Below are 22446 nucleotides of genomic sequence, written 5' to 3'. Positions count from 1 at the left end.
TAACTCCTGCAATTGCTTGTGAGTGAAAATGATTAGCCAGCTGATCAACTGCAACTATCAGCTGATCGCGGCCTGTAATCTAAACAGAGGGGCAGGGCGGGAGCCGCGTTACCATGACAACTGTTTATCAAAATCAATTCAGTGTGGAATGTGGATGCAAAACATGGATATGAAAACGATAGTGTGGATGGAGATCGTTTTCATTGCAAATGTGCGTTTTTATATTTACCCGGGTTAGGGTGGACAGGGCCTAAAGTGCATGCCGCCATGCAGTCGTGAATTGATGGAATGGGTTATGGCTACTTTTTGGTTGAACACATTTGAACGAAATATTTATGATCCCCCATTGTTGACCTGAAGTTGGCGCACTGATTGGTAGACTGTCAGAATGGCGGTAGGCCTACTAAAAGGTGTCTGAATGGGGGCATGTTGGACTGGCCGTATGTAACCATAATAACGGTTATATCTAACGTGGACAGTTTGGGACCGGGACGGAGTAAGGCCGTGACGTACAAGTTGTTCTGTGCTGTGTCCTGATTGGCTGAAGAGAAATAGCTTTGTTGTTGCATTCTGGCGATTTGACATGTTCAATCTCTGGCGACTCCTTGCAACGACCAGTTCACACTGCTGCAACTTTTCCCCTACGACGTTCCAAAACAGTCTCGTTGCAAGTCGTTGCGAGGCGAATCTTTGGTGTTTGTTTGTTAAATTTGTAATAATTACTTAATTTTGTTGAATGTGTTCACCACTTCTGGCTGCTGATGTTTTAAAAGAGGCTCTTATAGTCACTTTACTGTTTAATATATTCATTGTCACTTTACTGTTGTTAAATTTGTTCATATAGTGTTGCTTTTGTATATACGTCCTATTCTGTAGTATTTTTTTTTTTTTGACTGTAGTATGTGTGCTACCAAAATTATTTTTGTGCTACTGAATTTTTTCGCTTGCGAGCACCAGTGCTACCATTTTAAAAAGTAAGCGTACAGCCCTGCATTTACAACAAGGCTCTACAACAGAGTCAAGGTATCTGCTGAGACCATATCATTGTGCAAATGTGCCTTGAACTTCACAGAAACATTATTTATTTTTCAGTTTCTTTTTTTTTTTTGCATTGGCGCTGACAATCCAGCAGCCGGGGTCCGCTGCTGCTGAATGCATATAGGGAGGGCCAGCGATGACAATGGAAGGGGGAGGGGGATGAGCAGCAATACACCAGCCCAAGTAATACACAGGGCTCAAAAATCAAACACACACACACACACACACACACACACACACACACACACACACACACACACACACACACACACACACACACACACACACACACACACACACACACACACACACACACACACACACACACACACACACACACACACACGTTTGCTGGCCAACTAGAAACTTCTTGAGGGCTCGATGCAATAAGATGCAAATTATCATTTGAATATGAAGAGACCGAAAGGTAAATTACTAACATAAAACAGTGTCACTATACAAATCTCTCTAAAGTCTTAAGCATGGCATGTGCATACAACATCAACTTAAAAGGCAGTTTCTGATTGGAGCCAAAAGTCAGTTTAATGATTACAGGGTGCAAATTAATTCAGTGGTCAAAGAGACAGTCTTCATTTCAAGCCAAAACTATGACAAATTCCCAAAATAAGGATGAACAGGTAGGTAATCTATTAATAAATATTATAGTCTGAGGGAAACACAATATTCCAGCACACACAAGGATCATTGGTGGCAATATGCTTTGGGAATTTAACAAAGCAAAGACAAGCAGAGTGAGTAGTTTGTCTTATACTATATGTATGCTTGATGCACTTATATGCACAATAATTGAAATAGTACGATGAGTACGATGAGTGAGCGGATTAAACTAGTCCATGTGTTTGAGGTATTGCAAATATGAGCTCATGGTGTCTATTAGCAAGCCTCAGAATAGCCATCATCATTACCATCACATCCCAAACCTGCTATTTTTAGTGTGTGTTTGTGTCATCACAATGATTCTGTGCAATTGGCCTTTGCTAATGTACTGTGTATACAGTGAGCGCCAACCCAAGGAGGGCAACTATCATCGAGTCCAGTCCCCATTGCTGTGGCGCTACCTACTGTTGAAATATTGGAATCGTTTTTTAACTCCCCACAGATACCAAGTAACACCCAAAGTGGAACAGAGCCTGCCAGCGAACTCAGTTGCGTAGCACCCAACAAATGCTGTCACGGGTAGATTAAAATATATGTCTATGTAAACAGCTAACACTTAAATATCTAATAGAGTAAAATATATCGGAATAATTGTTTATGTTAATATTTGTTTAGAACCATAATTATGTCTGTAATTTATATTATAATTATCTCAATTATTCCAATATGGTTGAAATATTGTAGCAGTGCTTTCTACAACATTCCTGAAAAATAAATGTATGGGAATCACAGAGGACTTATTGTTCACAATTGTTGAGAAAAAAAAAAAAAAAGACATCAGGGCTCATCAGTCTACTGCTCCCTTTGTTTATTACTAATCTTTTTTTGGTGAATACGTTTGAAGATGTTGCTCAGGGCAATCACTTCACAGCAGTGTGTGTTCCTCCTGAATGTTTTGTTTGAACACACCCACACATTGACCTACAACACTACTCAATGCACTTTTCATACCAGGATGTGCAACTGAATACTGCCTATTGTCTATAACTTGTCCAATAGAAAATTGAATGCCACCGGAGACAGGCCGCCTAGTAAATAAATATCACTGGGGACACACCATACACACACACAAACACATGCACACACACTTTATTTACAATAAAAAAGTAAACTATTAAATTAAGTATTACACATATTAGTGTCACACGTTGTATTCCACGGTGTTAGGAAAAAGGATTTAGCGATCAATAATCGTAACAATTGTAAAAAACAACCAATTTATCAAAGGAATAGTTACCAGGTGTCAGGGTTATTCTTATCCCTATTTATACGATGACAAATGGCCGGATACAGCCGCTCCTTGACTTTTTGTTGGAATTACTCTTAAAGGAGCCAACAGCAGGAACATACAGGGATAACAAGACACATGATCTTATGGATTCTCTTAGCTATCTTCTGGATGCCAAACAGACGATCCCAACATGCTTCGAACAGCGGGCCGGGCAGGAAGGCCCACTTCAGCTGAGACTGAGAGTGGAAACCCCCCGAGCGAGATGTGCATATCATAGGTTGCGCATATCAAATAAATTGGTGTGAAGGGAGGGAACAATTGGATCTTTTGTAAGATTGCAGATTGGAGAAGGTTTGCATGTTAATTTAACAATGAGTTTGACATTTAACAAGGGCCAAGTTAAATGTTTGAGTTGGCATTAATTTGCCTAGCTCAATTAAGCTATTTTTCAGCAAAAACAGACAGGATAGGTATCCATGTTAGGGAGAAGATATCTAGTATCAAACTATTTGCAATTAATCATATAGCAGATGATACTATGCAAAGGGTCTGACCGTGAAGTTAGAATCATGATATTAGAGAGCAGAATCTTACTCTTCAAAATGAGAACTGCATGATCAAATAGCCCTTAGGCCACATATTCAATGGATATTGTTCAGATATCCCAAGACACGAATGGACCCAGAAGAATTGTAGTCAAGTAACAGAAGATAAGCTAGAAAAGACTGGTGACAATGAAAGAAATTGATACTTTGGCCTAAACCGAAACACTCTAAGGCTTCATACACTACAATGGTGAAAAGGTTTCAGTCAATATAATTAATAAATCATATAAAGATGCTATCCTATCCCTTATAAGAGACATTGAAATGGTGTCTTTTATAACTTGCGAGACTAACTTGTTATTCATATGGGGTTCTATGAAGGCCATGTAAAGCTCATAGAGCAAGAACTGATATACCAACAAACTCCGGCCCGGACAGTTTGGCTTGTTGGCCATCTTTACCCTTTGTTTGTCATTATAAACGTATGTTAAATGTTCTTGCTTAGAAATTAGGAAGCGCCACTCTAGAGAAGGGGCGACGCATCAGATAGGATAATATAAGTGCATACAATTTGTGACATTTGCATAAGGAATGGAATTCCTGAAATAAAATGGCAAAATGTATGCTAGAATACATGTTGCATGGATATTTCAGTAGTCTTATAGATGTGATTGCTGAAAACGTTTCACAAGGATGGGAATACGTCCGGCTCCCTTCCTTATTACTGTGTCCTACATGAACAAGGATGGGAACATTCACAGCTGCCATCCTTATTACTGTGTCATACATGCACTAACTGGATTGTTAACTGGAAGCTGTAGCCTGTACAATTAAGGCAATATCATAGAGTAAACAACCTGGGTCGCCAACAGTCATAATGATACTTCCTTGTTCAGAAGCATATTAAGGTCAGGCGAATATGAACGATCCGACATACCTAGATTATAAAATATGATAAACCAAAAAATACTTTTACTGCTAATGGTTACAGAAATACAGAGAATCTTTACAGAAAGTCCAGAGTGTATTTCGGAAAACCATAACGTCTGTGACTTTGGCGTTTCAAAACATGTACACTTTTCCATTTCCCTCACACAGTGGGTGCTGCGGGACGGTTTACCTGTCCAGTGATGCCGGTGATGACGGCCACCTTCCTTTCAGTCTGTTCTTCTGTTTTCATTGCAAGGTCCGTAGACGACTCTACGCATTGGGCCATTTTCAAGTTACAAATTACGTGTACGGTAGTTGAGACGAAATACGGAAGGATAGTACGCTACAGTGGGACTCCAGTTCAATGAGAATGGGTTTATTAAACCGAATCGAACTACGCTAACGAGTGACGTAGTAGGAAGCTGGGTCGGGGATCGGCCAATCGAAAGAGGGCTCAGCAGCCAAGGAGTTGTAAACAAAAAGGAGACTTTTTGACATTTCGAGGTACTTCCACAGCGCCTCCAACAGGATGGAAATATATGCACCACTACATTCACATTAACTTCAGATCTTGCTGTATTTTACTTAAATGTTTTACTTAAATGTCCCCAGGGATGTCTTTTTTGATGTTACTATTTATATTTTGAAGTCTTGGCGATTCCAAAACTATGTATCTAAGGGCGTGTTCACACAGGCAGTTTTTTTATATTAATAAACACCTGACCCGGGCGGTTTTTTACCAACTAAAAAACTGACAGGGTGGTTTTGTCAAGTTCATTCTAGAGCAGAATGTTCTAGAGCCAACGTTGCAAATCGGTTACCGTATCAAAGTGTATGGAAGCATATATGTAGCAAAATTCAAATGGCAATGCAATTTGCAATTTGCAATTCAATAAGTAATTACGTTATGCAATTGACAATGCATTATGCAATTTCATAATGTAATTTGTAAATACGTTATTCAAAGTGTATTTTAATATGCAAAGTGACAATGCAATCCTCAATTACATTTGCAAAAGTTATAACAATAAAAATACAATAACATTTTGTCAAATTATTTTGAGTTCCTTTATTCAAATTGCAAAGCTATAGCGTCCCCGTGATTGCAATCCACTTCGCCACGCTCCGTGTGTTGCGATATTCAAATTACATTTCAATCCGCAAAACGGAATTCAAAACGGAATCCAAAACGGAATCCAAAGAGGAATACAAATAGGAATCCAAAACGGAATCCAAAGAGGAATCCAAATAGGAATCCAAAGAGGAATCCAAATAGGAATCCAAAAGTCAATATGCAAAGTGGCAAACGTATCAGCCAATCAGCGTCTGGACGTCACTTTCTATTGTCTCCAAGGGTATCTCCACGGTAATAATAATAATAATAATACATTTAATTTAAAGGGCGCCTTTCAAGACAACCAAGGTCACCTTACAGAGCATAAAGTTATCATAAATAGTTTAAAACAACACATTGTGGAAAAATAATAATAATAAATAAATAAATAAAACAAAAACAAAAACAAGACAAAACAAACAAACAATCAAGACAGTGATCAGTTAGACGATGTGTGCGGGTTTGAACAGGTGAGTTGTGACTTGAAGGTTGTGGTGTATGACTGTTTTATGTGTGGGGGGAGGGAGTTCCAGAGCCTGGGTGCTGAACAGCTGAATGACCGGGCACCCATTCGTAATGAGTCGTGATGTGGGGATACATAGTAGTCCAGCAGAGGTTGAGCGGAGGGGAGTGTATTCTTGGAGGAGGTCGCAGAGGTAACTGGGGGCTAGGTTGTGGAGAGCTTTGTAGGTGAGGAGTGGGTGGAGACGGTGGGTCTCCCGACCCTATGTTTTGCACCCAGTGCCTGTAGCACTTGGGAAATCTTTGTGTATACCACACTGGCGTCAAAACGTACCAGTGAGGATAAGTCGTCTATCCTATCTCCCAGAACACGCACTCTATCTACTGCATCTGTGTCTTCAACTCGATTGTTCTCCACATCATCGGCCAAACTTCGGAGCATATCAATAATCTCCATTGGCGACCATGGAACATAGGGTGTGTTCGAAACCGCCTACTTGCTTACTGCTTACTACCTACTAAATATTTGGCTTACTTCTCGAATCCTTAAATAATGATTGAGTAATCCATTTGAGTAATCGACGTTCAGAAGACCGTCCTTACTTAACCACCTCAGATGACGTGAATCAAATGACGTGTCAATAACCTACCGGCCGGGCGCCGTTAATAAATATTATAAATAAATATATAAACGTCACATTTAACGTCACAGTACACCTTCAACCTAAGGATTTGCGGTGATATGTTAAAACAATTATTAAACAATTATTAAAAGCACTGCTGCTGCGGCTCCCCGTTTAGCGCCATTGCTTCCACTGTTCTTTTGAATAGACGCAGTGCATTCTGGGGCGGTTTAGTACGTCTAGTAAGCTAGCGATGCTTACTCAAAATCTTTCCGGAAGTAGAAGACATTCGGATACTACTCGCTTACCTAAACTCGCTTACTAAGTTCTCGCTTACTCAATTTGACGTCATAGTTAGTAAGCGTAGTAAGCAAGTATGCGGTTTCGAACACACCCTATGGGTGTGTTCGAAACCGCATACTCTCTATTACAATTACAAAGGCATCTATAAGATGTCTATGGATCTGGCAGCCGAGCCAATATGGTACTTACACCCATAGACTTACACCGGTCATTATTGAAAATAAACCCGTTCAGGGTGAAGCAAGACAGCCCCGCTTCGCGTCAGGTTCGCCCTGTCAGGGCTTATTTTCCTGATAATGACCAGCGTTCTATACTTTATCCCTTAGGGGGTTTTCACACAGGCAGTTTTTTTTTCAGGTGCGGGTGGATGTTTTACATTATATTCCTATGCAGGGGCGCCGAAAAGGGGGGGTAAAGGAGACGGATTCTAGGGGCCCATGATGGAGGGGGGCCCAGAGAGGCCGCTAATGATGATGAAATTATAATACAGAAAAAATAATGACACTAAGTTTCATTCTTTTCATGGGGCCCAAAATCCCTAGCGGCGCCCCTGTTCCTATGATACAGGGTGTTTTTGTAAAAACATCCTGGGTGCTTTTAAAAACACCGCTGCCAGCGGGTTTTTTCCACTGCTCTGGGTGGTTTTCAAGTTGGGATAAATTGAACTCGCCAAGAAAAAGCACCCGACGTCAGGCAGTTTTTTGACAGCTGACCAATGAACGAGAACAAAAAAATTAAAACAATAGGTCAAATGTCGCTACTCCCAAGAAGCAAACACTTTCAGCTTTCTCCGGTCAAACATCTCCACACAGAACATTTCGTAGTCCTTCTTTGAATTGAAGACGAACTGGAACGGTTCAATCCTGTTTGGGCTTTCTTCCGGGCAACTGCGGTCAACGGATTTCAGCTCTGCTAATGCTGCCTGCTGCTCTGCACCTTCCATCATAATGACCATCGGGAGAGAAACGTGGTCGGTGAAGGACTGCAACTGGCACCATGCTGCTGCCTCAATTGTGTCCTTCAGGAAAACATCATCCGCCTTGAAGAAAGAAAAATAATTTGTGTCTGTACTTGGCAAAAAAAACAATAGTTGACATCCTACTCTCGCAAAACCACAGAATGGTATGCTAACGAAGGCTACTACTGATGAGTTTTCAGTGATGAACATAACTATTCAACTATAGTCATCTGACCTATTGTATCTGTTAATGGGGTGTGGTGTAAGTCAGTAATATGTAATGTAACCAAAAGTGTGGTGTGAGATCAGTCATGGGAACAACCAAACAAAAGCCTAAAGCCAGCGGAGGAGAGGACAGAGCCCCGGATGTTGGCACGGCAGGTCTTTTCTACACTCCCCAATCAGCAGGGTCATTGCACACACCTGAGACCTGCACACAAGGGGAGGTGACAGAACAGGCAACCAGCGCAAATGGGCGGAGTCTTGAGAGACCCACCTGGGTCGTTACAATGAGTCTATAACAAAAAGGAGCATGACACTGGGTGTCCTCTGCCACCAACATCATGCTCACCTCATGATTCCTTTTTCTGCTCTTCGGGATCCTGTAGATCGGCTGCAATGATCCTTGGAGCAATGCTGTGGCCTCATTTGTCCAGTATCCAAACCTCTGTCCGTGGCTTTCGAGTGACAGTGACAGAAAAAAAAAGGTTAACTAATGTATAACTAATGTTGTGTAGGAAGTTACATTTAAAGTTGTCTTACCCATCAATCTGGAACCGTTCCATCAAATTAATGCACCACCATTTCCTGATGTGTGCCATGTCTCTCTAAAATAAATGATAGAATATTGAAGTTGAGGATGGTCATTTTCAGTTAGAAATCAGTACTTCACAATTTGTCTATTTGTTCATGTATTTGTCTCTACATAATACTGACCTCAGTACACCAAAATGGAGCATCTGTGCTCAGGCTGAGTGCATTCTGTGAAAGGCAAAGTTCTGTTAATTTGATAGTTTCAAATAATACAAAAACACTTAGATACTAGATACTATAAAGCAATTTACCATAAGTATGTGTAGATACCACAATTATTTCCAGTGGTTTGGTGATGAAAATCCTGTAAGAATGGCCAAGGTGTTAGATAGGCAATATAACAGTGTTATGGTAAAAAAGAACACATGTGCATGCAAGTGCATGAGATGCAGGAGAAATGTACCTTGATGTCTCTACCAAACTTGACTGTCCACTGGCCTGGAGCAATGCGATGAGCTATGTCACTGTTAAAATAAATCATAAGCAATACAAATTACCCACCTCGTATTTGTATTTGTGTCAGAAAAACTGACCGCTATGAAAAGTTATAAGAAAACCCAATGATGAAAAATGTGAATCCCCCCACCCCCCCCTAAAATATTGAGGATATTGAATTAGAACATCAGAATTCATATTATTGGGTTCCCTTACATTACTACATACATTAAATACACAATACAAGAGTAAAGTTACAATAGCCACATAAAATTGTTACTGAAACAGTTACTATAAGTAAAACATAAAAAAATAAAAACAAAGCTGAATAAAATGCGCCAATTTATTGAAAACTGACATCACCCAACTTTATCCTTTCTTACTGAAAACCTTTAATAAGTTCACCATGAGATATTGTATATGCTACACGTGAACCTCCTAAGAGTGCGCAATTTGATTGGTTCACTATCTTGGGATATTGGGCAAAATCCCGTGATTGGGATCTCAAACTCGGGATATTGCTACGGTCGTCTCGTCACGCTAATAAAAACAAATAAATCCCGGCAAAAAGGGATATCTTGTTTATTTTTGGAGTGATCACGTGTAGTATAGGTATACTAAAACAATTATTCAACTCGGACTCTGTGAATAGTGAAGAATAGCTCCCTCGACCTTCGTTCTCTTCGAATAGGCGTAATTGTTAACTAGAAAATGCATGTGCAGTGAAAATATTTTTTAATAGACAGATCAGGACATAAAGAAACGTAAGAAAAAAACAGAAATGTAAAAGGTCAACTGTATTGCACTGCTGGTGTGTGTGTGTGTGTGTGTGTGTGTGTGTGTGTGTGTGTGTGTGTGTGTGTGTGTGTGTGTGTGTGTGTGTGTGTGTGTGTGTGTGTGTGTGTGTGTGTGTGTGTGTGTGTCTTTAAGAGAATAACGAGCCGGTGTGTGTTTGAAAATGGCAAAATGTATGCTAGAATACATATTGCATGGATATTTCAGTAGTCTTATAGATGTGATTGCTGCAAACGTTTCACAAGGATGGGAATATGTCCGGCTCCCTTCCTTATTAGGTGTCATACATGCACAAACTGATTTGAGTCCTCCCTGGATTATGTGTCCGCCAACAACAAAAGTTACTTAGGATACCTATGCAACTTTTTTTCTCACGTTTTAAAGCAATGCTGTCTATCCAGTGCATCGTCATTCCTAAATTAGGAATGACGATGCACTGGATAGACAGCATTGCTTTAAAACGTGATAAGGCTGCTCTTGCCTGCAAGAGGGTGAGAGGAAGACAATAAACACTAAGGGCCCTATCTTGCATCCGGCGCAATTGACTTAATCACTGGCGCATGTGTCGTTGCTAGTTTGCAACTGGCGCAGAGCGTTCTTCTCCCTCCACCGCCACGCGTCGGTAAATTAGGGAATGATCTTGCGCCCCAAGGGCCGGTTTGGCGAAAGGAGGAGGCGTGTTCTGGCGCAAACGTTCCCTGGTGCTATTTTGCAGTTTCAGAAACCACTTGCGCCACAAACCAGGAAATACCTGGTATAAAGTCAGTGGTGCGTTGTTCAGATGCTATTTTAAGGGCGCATGCATAATGTTGCTTGTGCACCTCCTGTATACACTTTGCTTCTCTCATCTACCTAGCCAGACATTCTTGGTAAATTATTTGGGAAAGAACAGCTGATAAAGTTGTAATAAGTTGTACTTTTAAATCAATGCATCTGCAAACACCGTACAGCAAACACATATTTTCTTGACAGACATTGTGTACATGCCCATAACTTTTAGGATTGATGAGTATTTGATCGTGAGAAAACTTTGTTTTACCGCGAGTGAGTGTTAAAAAGAATGAATGAATGCGGGCACGCGTGGGTGTATGTGTAAAATAATTAATGAATGCGTGTGCGTCAATCTGTTTAAACACACGCAAACTAAACACGTAACGCATAATACAGTCCATGGCAATGTATATTAACGGGGGGGACGCACATATTAGGAACACAAGTTGATAACGATAATGCATACAATACTGATAAGAAAAAATGTTTATAATGCATTGCGTGTATCATTAAATAGAACCACAGTTACCGCATATCATCTTTTATATCATACAAGTTTGCTTTGCCGAAATTTATTTGAGGACTGTGGAAGAAAACCTTATTCCATGTGTGAATTAGGCCATTTTATTTGGCCATAAACTGAGCCATTTGAAGTTTGAAATTCATGTGCATCCGTCTCATCTGAGACTGCATACCCGCTGTCAAAATATCAACTCGTCAGATTCAAATGCACTCATGGGGGATGGGAGCTGGCACTCTCATTGGTTTATTGCACGTTACGCCCAAACCACACCCACAGGTAATTAGGCTACTTCAGACCAACCCTTTTTAGATTTGTGCTGGACGCAAGAGTCATTTTTTGCGCCGGTAAACTAGCGACATCGCCATAGAACCGCCCACAAAGCTACTTGCGCTTGGCGCTTCTCACTTGCGTTTCAGACCGTTAAAAATAGGGCCCTAAGTGATGATAGGGCTATGATGTTTGTCCATGTATCTACAGTAAATTAAGAAACGGGAAAGTGAAGTAATAAGTAGTGAAGTTACTTTTCAAATGCAGTAACTAGTAAAGTAATCTCATTACAATTTACAGAAGTAACCAGTAATAAGTATCTAATTACTTTTTTTTGAGTAACTACCAACACTGGCAAAGAAGAATACGTTTAATTCTTCCTCAGAATCACATTAAGCATCTAGCGATATTAAGAAGCCAGGGGATGGAAGAAGCAATGAGAAATAATGAACAATATTCATGGAGACATGTTCACTTTTATGATATAGTCAAGTTAAACAGCACCACCTGCTGGTAAACATACACTTAAACTCTTAGGATTTTAAGTTTAAAAGTTTATTCAGATGTTATTATAAAACAATGCTTATAGCCAATAGCCAATGATGACATGAGCATTAGACTCATGTTATAGTTGTACAAATTGGTATTACACATGTGATTATAAAGTTTTAAGTATTGTAAAAGATAATAATAACATGGAATATACACTCAGCATCCAACAATGGAGCTATATATGTAGGACTACCATGGCAATGACACACCATTATAGTCCAGGATGGCTCCATTGTGCTTCTCCGTCAGGGAATCGATCACGCTTAGCAGGCCTCCTACACTTTCTAGCTTGTCAATGTCCGCCTAGTGGGTAATAGAATAATATAATTATCAATCATTTTCCCATAGATTGACCACTACTCTATGTCTATTCTGCAAAAAAAGAACATTGAGCAGTGGTGATCTCACTGACACTACAAATTAAACATTTTGAAAAAACCTCTGATTGTTGATTAAAATATTTTGTAAAGCTTACTTATCTTAAAGTTAAATGGCAAATAAGTAAACAACAGTGGCCAGCGGCACCCTCACCTCTTTTCCGCCCATGTCGGTTCTCACCCAGCCAGGGTGCAGGAGAACAGACAAGATGTTATCCTTCTGGAACTCTAAGGCAGAGCAGATGGTCAGCATGTTCAAAGCCGCCTTGAACGGGAAGGGAAAATAAATTTAAAAAAAAAACACTTTCAATAGGAATGTTGTAGGACAGATTTTATCAAAGAGCTTGAGCTAGCTAGATACGAGTTGGACGCTGGTCTTTGCCTTGCTGATGCGGTACGACATCACAGGGAACCTGCTGTAGCTTTCAGGAGTACCGGTCATGCTTCCAGCCATGCTAGAGAGGTTGACCACGACTGCTTTACTGCAAGACATCCCTGGTGTCCTGCTGGCCAAAGCTGCTGCTCGTAGGTGAGGGAGGAGCTCCTTCATAATGATGACAACCAGAGTGAGAGAAAAGGAGATGTTACACAGGGAGAAATAAATTAATGATGCATTTACTAGAAATAAATGGCATGAAACTTGTACAAACAAGATGATGTTTTCAAAACCATCACTATGTAGAAATACAGCCGTAAGAACTTCCTCCCTCCTGCCCTCACTTTAGTGAGGCTCATTGGGCCAATGACGTTGGTGTTGAAGGTAGTTAGCATGTCCTCTGGACTGGTGCTCTGAAAAGTGCCATGGAAAAGAACCGCTGCATTGTTGATCAACAGGTTGAGGCCCCCTGGCCCCACCAGGGAGCCTACCCTCTCCGCACACTTTTTTATGCTGCAGAGGTCGGCGACATCTGAGAGCGAGATCAGAAAGGGTCAACATAAGAAACACTGAGAAACATCACAGTAGTGTTCTTGTGACATCGGGTTGAAACATCAAAAATGTTTATTTTTAAATGAAGAGTCATCACCTAGTTGAATGACGGTGATCGCATCAGGGTGGCTCTTGGCCAGTGCTTGCAATTCCTGTATAGCAGAATAAAATGTTCTGTGAGTTGCATGCAAACTTTATTCAGGACCCAATGAAATGAGAATTGTTTTTAGTGGTGGGGGTTGCATGGGAAGGTGAGCCGTTCATAGAGGCAGAGTGGTGCGGTACTGCAGGTGGTAGGCTACAATAATTGAAAAAACTGATAATTGAAAAATATATATTGAATAAATATTTTATTAATATTGTTCAGGCAATATATTTTTCAGGATTTCTATTTCAAAAATAGTGTCACTTTGTGTATTGCGTGTGTTTCTCATGTAATGTTTTTCATTGGCGTTTCGTGTTAATTTGTGTTTATAAAATGAAACTGCATAAGTTGCTGGCATTTTCTTTCCACCGTTTCCAACTTGCTATGGCCTTCTTGTAGTAATACTTGTTATGTATAAAGGGTGGTAGTCTTTCACCAGGCTCTGCATGTGTATTCTTCTATTTATATCGTTTGCGGAGATGTTACACGATAGTTCATGATGTGGTACGCCTCAAGTCAACGGAATTGCACCATTGGTTGAAAGCTTGCGGTAGGCGAATGCGTTTTTCGTAGGAGAAGTCTGGGATTCTCGCCTCTGATTGGTTAGAAGTGCTCTCCTCCGATTGGTCAGGGTTAAGGGTTATGCTGTGTTCCTGAATGCTCGGACGCCAGCCTTCCGAGTCGGAAGTCGGAAGTACAATGTAAAGTTGTGTTTTTTGTTTTCGGGCTGGTTTGCTAAAGAGGCTAATGTAGCTAACAATAAATAACGACTAGCCAATTTCATGACACAATCGCACAAACGAACGGGAACGTCCCGAGACCGGAAATCGCAACTCGGAACGCTGGCGTCCGAGGATTCAGGAACACGCCATTGACCCTAAACTCCAGCTAGGACTAATCAAAACACGATCTAAAAGGAGAGCCCTTGTAACTAATCAGAGGCGAGATTCCCAGACTTCTCCTACGAAAAACACATTCGCTTACGGTTGTGTCATGTGAAAACATAATAACCCTACCTTTCCTCTGGGTCCATCCGGTTCTCTGCAACAGGCAAACAAATATGGCAAGGGCGAGGGACCTTCAACCATTTGTTTAACCATTTCCAAGCCCAGGCCTCTGTTAGCTCCAGTTATCAACACAGTGCGTGTTGCAACACTCGCCATGACTCAGCACTTGCCTCTACCTCATGAAAAACTCAGCCTTTGTTGAAAGTGCCTTTATATTGGCTGCGCGTACCTTCTTGAATGCTAGATGTGCCAGATGTTGCAGTTGGCCGAATGTTAATAGACAAATGGAGGGTGGTGTTTATCTTCTGGTAAAACAGACCCGTTCAAGGAGTGATCAACTGCGTTACCTCAAACCAAAACACTGTTTTTCTAAGATATTGAACACACCTACAAGTGGTCTATACTTTTCTCACAGGAGGTAGTCTGCATGGTCTGGCAAGAGGAATAAATTGCAAACACGATATCGCGGTTGAGGAGGGTTATTGGCAACAACAGGTCGAACAGACACAGGCAGGCAGCCAGGCTGCTAACTGATTATTAAAGGGACTCGGGAGAGTCAAATATGCCCGAGCTATCAGCCACGCGGTAAAGGGGTGAAAGGGGATGGCGAAGCAGGGGTCCGTGAGAGGGAAAGGGTCTGGATTTAAATAATATCCGATTATCTGTAGGTTAGGAAAAATGGCTATGTACCTTTTAATAAGAAAAGAAAATCCTGAAAATATTTGAACGACTGTGATGAAAAAATAAAATGTTCTGCACTCCCCCCACCTCTCCCATAAATGGTTTAGTCCAAATAACGTGAAATGCTGATCGCTGACAGCCTGTTGACTGCCACTAGTTGCCGGATCCACTGGAGTGATTCGATTTTTGCAATTTGAAAAATTATATTTCTTTATAGGATATGGATATTTGCAACAGGCAAACAAACGAGGCAAGGGAGAGGGACCGTCTACCATTTGTTTAACCATCTCCAAGCCCAAGCCTCTGTTGGCTCCTGTTAACAGCACAGTCCGTGGAATGCTCCATGGTTCACTCAAAGCCTCTACCTCGATGTGGACACAGCCTTTGGTGAATCTGTAACCGTTTTGAAAGCTGTAGGCGTAGTTTGTAGTGGGCATAGAATGGAATACCTGTTTGACAACTGGAGTGTGAAGTGTATGATCAGGTAACAGCCCGACCTATCCGATGAACCTGCAAAACAACCTTAGCCGAACTTGCCATTATGAACCAGCCCCTAAAATTAGCTTACTTATGAGAATGCAACAGTAGGTCAGAGGCCCTTAATCCCTGTGGTTAGGCCTAACCAGTGGCCGAGTTGTAAAAAAATGCCGGGGGGGATGGTGGATTTTAACTTTTAGGGACAGATCATTTGTTCTGATGACAGCGCATATGGGAGACCAACGGTGTGTTAATTATTATTATTATATTATTATATATTTTTGTGGATAAAATAAGAGCGAAGGCTACTGTCATGTCATCGCTCTTATTTTATCCCCAAAAACGCAGCTGATCGGACGCATCACACGATTCGGAGGCATGATGCATCACATTTAAGGATTTAAAAAACTGATTCGTATTCTTTTTTTTCAAAAATGCATTCGGCAGAGAAGGTAGACTAGCGTTGCTCACGGGTTGGAATGAAAGGGAGAAAAGGGGACAGATTTGCCCGTGGAAGCGATGTCTGAGATGCAGAGACAGCTCACGCTATGTATAATTAATAATATAATTATAATTAAGAAAATAAAAATGTAATAATAATAATAGTAAGTAAGTAAGTAAGTTTTATTTATAGAGCACATATACACACAGCATACACTGACCAAAGTGCTGTACAATAAGATAAAAATAATAAAAATAATAAAGATAATTAAAAATAACAATAATAATAATTATAATTATAATAATAAATAAAGATAATAATAGATAATAGATAGATATAATAATAGATAGGCTAGTAGGAGATACAGGTCCCTTATTGGGAGCCGGACAAACAGGCTGAGGAATACCTTCTACCCCTTCTACCCCTGGCCCCCCCCAATGGACATGTGAAATCCTCTACCATATTTATTTATTTAAAAAAAAGACACTTATATGTTATGTCTGCATATTTATATTTATTGTGCCTATTGCTGTTGTTTGTGTTTGTATTTTTGCACTGTTTTATTTTGCACTATGGGTAGTGAGCACCACCCCAATCTCATTGTACAAGTTTGCGCAATGACAATAAAGTATGAATCTATCTATAAAGTATGAATCTACCGAATAAACCGATGGAACGCACAAGACCGGTAACCATAGCAACGCAGGTAAACAAACCCCGCGAATCCCAATCCCTTCGAGAGCTCCCCGCGCTACGGCCATCCGGAGACGCACAGAGCTTTTGGCCGTGATATTATATATACAATTATATTATACTAACCATAGTCCAAGCACATTTTTAAACAGACCGGTATAAGTTAACTCGAAGGCATTCTCGTAACCAAACTAATCATGCTATTCGAATACTGGCTTTCATGAGATCTGTGTTGAGGCTGAGGATGCAGTGACCCTAGAGATGGCGGGTTGCCCAATCAAAGTTAATGCATGTATATAGTGATTTACATTAATTTGTATTTTCGTATTTTTAGGTCTACAGAAACAAACACCAACTAATCTGTTTCTCACTATTTTCTATGCAAAGCTTCTGAACAATTTGATGCAACACTGCCCTACGTTTTATTTTGTGTGTGACCCCAAGATCAAAGTCCCAAAATTCTTTGTCACTATTGTGTTGTATATATATTTATTTCACATTTAAAAACGCATGTTCTCTAATTGTGTTACACAAACAAACTTGAAAAAAAGATAAAAATCAAAATAATCAAGTATAGCAAAAAATCCCAAGCTTATCCATTAGGTTCAAAAGGGTAAAAGGATACTCAACATATCGTAGGCCACATCAATGGCTAGGCACCTATTGATTTCAAACAATGTTGTACTTTTATGTTGAAAAATGTCCCTTCATGTCACTGTTTTCTCGCTGCACAACAGAACCATATGTGGTTTAAATAAATATGCAGATGAATTTGGAAATCCTGAAAAAGTAAGCTCCCGTGAATAAAACAGCATCTTCAAGTTCAGTCCGGTATTGAACGGGTACACTATTCTATGCATACCATATATAATATGTATAATACATGGACATAAGATTATATATATATATATATATATATATATATATATAATATATATATATATATATATATATATATATATATATATATATATATATAAATATATATATATATATATAATAGTATATATATATGATATATATATATATACTATACCTACCATATAAATCATATAAGAACCAACATTAGTTGTTTGTCATGCCTTCATGGAAGGTGAAAGTAGGACTCAAAATGGCCAAAGACACAGCAAGCTAGTGGCACATTAGAAAACACAGAAGGTAGCGTAGGCCAGGATAAAACTTCATCAAAGGCAAGCACCCCACCGGGCTGGGACAAGGGAAGCATCCTGTTATTTGTGTGAAGCATGAGATGTCCTCTGTGGATTGAAGGCCAGAATGGGTTTTATCTCATGCATACCAGGAAAAGAAAATCTATTCATACGACTTGCCAAGTAGATCTAATCTAATGTTCACAATTATTGATAATTTACATCAACAAAATTCCTTGTTCAAGTAATTTGTTACATCTCAGAAAATATAGCATAAGTGCAAAGCATGCAACAGACAGATATGCTATGTAAAGCAATAGTTGCTTTTATCAAGAAAGGATTAGCAATTTACCCCAACCTACGTGACATTATATTTGTCCATTTTATCTGTGTCTCCTATCACAGTGATTTGCTTTGAAGAAGGACTTTTTAATTATACAAAATGATGACTAGTGCAGAGCACATTCTGCATTCTTTACAGGTGATAAATGGGAACGGCATGAACCAAGAACCATCTACAAACACAGAAAGTAGTCTTGGCGTAGTGAAATAGAGCTGGACCTAAGAGGTAGAGGTTGTCTCTCCAGTAGGACAGTGGTTACACGTGACTTGAACAGCGTGGGATACATTCTGTTAGAAAGAACTACGAACTGTTTGGGGGGAAATGGTTCCTGGGTGTGAAGCAGAGAGTAAAGTGGTGGTAGGAAACAGGTTCAGCAGCATTGGTCCAGTTTTGGGGCCCCGGAGCCTCGACCTATCATCAGATATCCTGAAATACAGAGTCGAATGAAAATTAAAAGGCCAAAAGCATGATAGTTTTACAGATAAGACCTACAATGGCACTTACTATATTGACAAAATTATAATCAGGAGGATTACAATTTTAGAGATCTATATACTATATACCATGAATAATAGAGATTAAAGGCCCACTATGCAACTTCGGGAATTTCTTCGCTGTTTTGGACATGGACATATACATTGAAAAGACAAAACCTTTCAGTACTTAATGTTACCTACCAGTTTCTCAAAGGCAATTAAAATGTAAAGTCAAAGCAGAACTCACATCTCCTAGCTCTCCGGAGGGGGGGCGGTGTAGAATTCACACTTGAGTTTCTGCAAAGACAGTGATGGCATTATAGCATGTGCCTTATGGTATGGGTTGCCTTAAGGTATAGGTTGCTTCTCTCATGAGAAGCAACCTATATATTTTTATTATTTAACCTCTCTTATTTTTTGCAAGAGAGCCCTGAAACAATTATCAAGTATCACAAAAAATATCAATATCATCATCGAAAAATTCACACATTTTGACAGTTTAAAAGCACGTATATTTTAGGGTCCTCAAAGGAATGAGTAATGGGAGTATAGATTCAGATTTAGCTGTAGCTTGTTCCAGAGATTAGGTGCATATACCAGCCTTCTCGTCTTTGTATGAGAACCGTTTAGAGCCATCCAGTCTAGTGATCTAGTCACCTAATGTGTATTGAGTTTAACTGGGAGAATGCTAATAATTCTACAGTGTGGTAGATATATTAATGTGAAAACTAGGTGCATTTTCCATCCTCAATGCATGGGCATGTTCAATTTGGACAAAGAACCTGAGTGAACACACAGAAATAATCGGGAACGTGAGCTGGGTTCAGACCCATTGTGAGACAGGTAAATTAAAAGTGTTTTATTCGTGAGGGTGGGGGAAAGGTTAGGCTATGGCTAACCTGTTTCCATTGCATTTTATCCGTTAATGGTTAACGGGATAAAGTGCAGAAACCATGTGCATGTCACTCAAGCTTCTGCTTGCTTGCAAACAGGGCTGTTACCAGAACTCTTCCAAGAGCACGTAGCTCTCATATTAAGTTTTAAAAAACTCTCATTAGCTTTAGTTTTCCTTAGTTTGAGGTTTGACATGCACTCTTTCACCTCGAGAGTATGGCCACTGTCATGCCAAATTGGGACCGGCTGCCAAATTTGTACCGGGGCGTCATCCATACCGTAATCCATTCCCAAACCTGCCTGGCAACAGATGATCGCGTCGTCCGTTGCCTGGCAACGGACGATCGCGTCGAATGACGTGAAAAGGTTCACGAACATTCGCGAACCTTCAAGCCTCGTTCATTCGCACTTGTCGTTATCTGTATTGTGCTATTTCGTCCTTGACCTGCTTTAAACACTCAGGTTTACTTGCTAAATTTGATTAAACAATTAAATACAATAAAATAATTAAGTAGAAACAAGTGTTATCTAGTGGATCCGTTTTCTGTATTATGTTTTGGCAACATGAGCGCGAATGTTTTTTGAAACCCGCTTTAAACACTCTGGGCCCTATCTTGCATCCGGCGCAAGTGACCTTAGTCATGGCGCATGTGTCGTTGCTAGTTTACAACTGGCGCAGAGCGTTCTTTTCCCAACCAGCGCCACTCGCCAGCGGTAAAATTTTTTTTAAAGGGATTGAATCATGCGACCCCAAGGGGCGGTCGGCAGGAAGGAGGAGGCGTGTGTTCTGGCTGGCATAACGCTATTTATGCCGTTGCTTCGATTACCTATTGCGCTACTGACATCGCAAAATACCTGGTTTAAATTCAGTGGCGCGTTTGTTCCAGATGCTATTTTCAAGGGCGGATGCATATCTCTGCGCATGCGATGCATACGGATCTGCTTTTGTGCACCTCGCGCATACACTTTGCTTCTCTCATCTACCTCGAGCCGCCACCTTCTTGGTAACGTATTTGGGAAAGAACAGCTGACTGCCCGCCGGGTAATAAGTTGTACTTTTAACTCAATGCCTCTGCAAATAACACAGTACAGCAAAAAACATATTTTTCTTGCCACCCCAGACATCGTTGTAGGTAGGCCTACATGCCCAGTAACCTTTTTAGGGAATTGATGAGTTATTTGATCGTGAAAAAACATTTGTTTACCGCGACATGATGTTGCGTGTTCTTAAAAAGAATGATTCAATGAAATGTGCGGGGCGCGCGTGTGTGGCCTCTGTTTTAAAACACACACAAACCTAACAAGTACACGCATAATACAAATCAATGGGCAATGTCTACTTACCGCGTGGGACAAATGCATATTAGGATAGCTGACAATATGAATACGAAACAATGTTTAAATGTATTGGCGGCTATATCATAAATAGAACCAGTTACCACCCCGCATATCTATGTTATATCATATACGTTTTCTTTGGCGAAATTTATTTGAAAGGGACTCAGTAGTTCTGATAGTGGTGAAAGATAAACCCTTATTCCATGTGTGGAATTAGGCCATCTTATTTTGGCATAAACTGAGCCATTTGCAGTTTGACAATTCATGTGCATCTGGTCTCATCGGAGACTGCAGACGCGCTCTCAAAATATCAACTCGTCCCGAGTTCAAATGCGCTCATGGCTCTTAAAGGGGATGGGAGCTGGCACTCTCATTGGTTTGTTGGACGTTACGCCCAAACCCACACCCTACGGTAATAGGCCTGCTTCAGACCAACCCTTTTGACACTTGCGCCGCGACGCAAGTCGTCCGCCTGTAAAATAGCGATAGCGCCGTAGAAAAGCCACCAAGATACTTGCGCTTTGCGCTTACCACTTGGTTTAAGACGTTAAAATAGGGCCCTCAGTTTACTAGCTAAACTTTGATTAAACAATACATACAATACAAATTAAGTAAAACAAGTGTTATATAGCGATCGTTATCTGTATATGTTTTTTGTATTGGCAACATGAGCGGTAATGTTTTTTGACACACCTGACCGGCACCCGGACAACCTACGTCACAGTTGTCCGTTGCTGGCAACGGACAACTGTTGACGTGCCCGGTACAAATTTGGCAGGCCCGAGTACAAATTTGGCATGACACCACCTCATACTTATCTCCAGGAAAGTCTTCTAGGACCCTACCTGCTGCTGGAGCCGGACTTCGTGCTGGCGGGGGGACACCCAGCCAGGGGTGCTTGAGCGACGCTCAGGTGGCGCTAATACTCAGCTCTACTCCTTCACCAGCAGCCGGGTGATGAAGTCCTTGGCTTCCTCGGACACATCCAGGAACTCCTCCTCCCTCGAGTTCCACGGGCACGCCAGGATGTTGTTCAGGGGTTCGTTGTCATCGTTCTCCCAGGAACGGAGTAGAGGCCGCTCCAGCCTGAGGGAGAGCAAGGGAGGTACAGCAGGCGGCAATGGGTCGACTTCGCTCTGCAACATTGGGTCATTTGCTTGCGTTCTGTCTGTCTGTCTGTCTGTCTGTCTGTCTGTCTGTCTGTCTGTCTGTCTGTCTGTCTGTCGTCCTGTCTGTCTGCTCTGTCGTCTGTCTGTCTGTCTGTCTGTCGCTGTCCTGTCTGTCTGTGTCTGTGCTTCTGCCTCCGTCTTTACTGTTTGATTCAGTCTGTCTGTTCCATTTACAAATGTGTGGTTGCGTACCAATTTTTGTTAATGTGCTAATCTGTCCTACAGTGGATGTTCCGTGAATGAGCGTGTGGGGGCATAAGTGTGGTGTATGCATTTGTGTGTGCTGTGCA

General features: G+C 40.8%; 2 protein-coding genes, 1 long non-coding RNA gene and 1 pseudogene across 5 annotated transcripts in view; all 4 read right to left on the bottom strand.

Moving 5' to 3' along the window:
* gmds (GDP-mannose 4,6-dehydratase) overlaps positions 1-4863 on the bottom strand; it is a 132589-nt gene extending 127726 nt beyond the window's left edge. Inside the window, exon 1 of the mRNA XM_056603522.1 lies at positions 4613-4863. Within this exon, the coding sequence (XP_056459497.1) occupies positions 4613-4708 (96 nt within the window). The 5' untranslated portion in view covers positions 4709-4863. The remainder of the gene's footprint in view (positions 1-4612) is intronic.
* Positions 4864-7046: 2183 nt separating this feature from the next.
* Positions 7047-10363, bottom strand: LOC130393340 (uncharacterized). 2 transcript variants are annotated; one of them, XR_008897100.1, is made up of 6 exons: positions 9099-10363; positions 8947-8999; positions 8819-8863; positions 8645-8709; positions 8454-8559; positions 7047-7963 (listed from the first exon to the last, which is right to left on the bottom strand). It is a non-coding gene; the product is annotated as an uncharacterized LOC130393340 (long non-coding RNA). The 2 variants fall into 2 exon arrangements; XR_008897099.1 differs by having other exon boundaries at positions 7047-8559; positions 9099-10362.
* Positions 10364-10380: 17 nt separating this feature from the next.
* On the bottom strand, positions 10381-15045 carry LOC130393339 (C-factor-like). Of its 2 annotated transcripts, none has more exons than XM_056604003.1 (6): positions 14505-15045; positions 13441-13495; positions 13085-13323; positions 12798-12959; positions 12570-12680; positions 10381-12341 (listed from the first exon to the last, which is right to left on the bottom strand). In XM_056604003.1, the coding sequence occupies exons 1-6, from the start codon at positions 14649-14651 to the stop codon at positions 12228-12230; spliced, it is 828 nt and encodes a 275-aa protein (XP_056459978.1). In that variant the 5' UTR covers positions 14652-15045; the 3' UTR covers positions 10381-12227. The 2 variants fall into 2 exon arrangements, with proteins under 2 accessions (XP_056459978.1, XP_056459979.1); XM_056604004.1 differs by having other exon boundaries at positions 10385-12341; positions 13136-13323; positions 14505-15042.
* Positions 15046-19502: 4457 nt separating this feature from the next.
* The window catches only part of LOC130393432 (myosin light chain kinase 2, skeletal/cardiac muscle-like), a 10275-nt pseudogene continuing 7331 nt past the window's right edge, over positions 19503-22446 (bottom strand).

The sequence above is a fragment of the Gadus chalcogrammus genome, chromosome 12, assembly GCF_026213295.1.
Source record: "Gadus chalcogrammus isolate NIFS_2021 chromosome 12, NIFS_Gcha_1.0, whole genome shotgun sequence".
NCBI classification, from domain to species: Eukaryota; Metazoa; Chordata; class Actinopteri; order Gadiformes; family Gadidae; genus Gadus; species Gadus chalcogrammus.
Note: the sequence above shows the minus strand (reverse complement) of the source record. Positions and strands in the feature narration are given on the sequence as shown.

Excerpts from the sequence above, each read along its gene's own strand:
- LOC130393339 (XM_056604003.1), bottom strand. The coding sequence starts at position 14,651 with ATGGCGAGTGTTGCAACACGCACTGTGTTGATAACTGGAGCTAACAGA. Across the intron at positions 13,324-13,440 it reads GATCACCGTCATTCAACTAG|ATGTCGCCGACCTCTGCAGC; the intron begins GTGATGACTCTT and ends TCTCGCTCTCAG. Across the intron at positions 12,342-12,569 it reads CCGACATGGGCGGAAAAGAG|GCGGACATTGACAAGCTAGA; the intron begins GTGAGGGTGCCG and ends ATTACCCACTAG.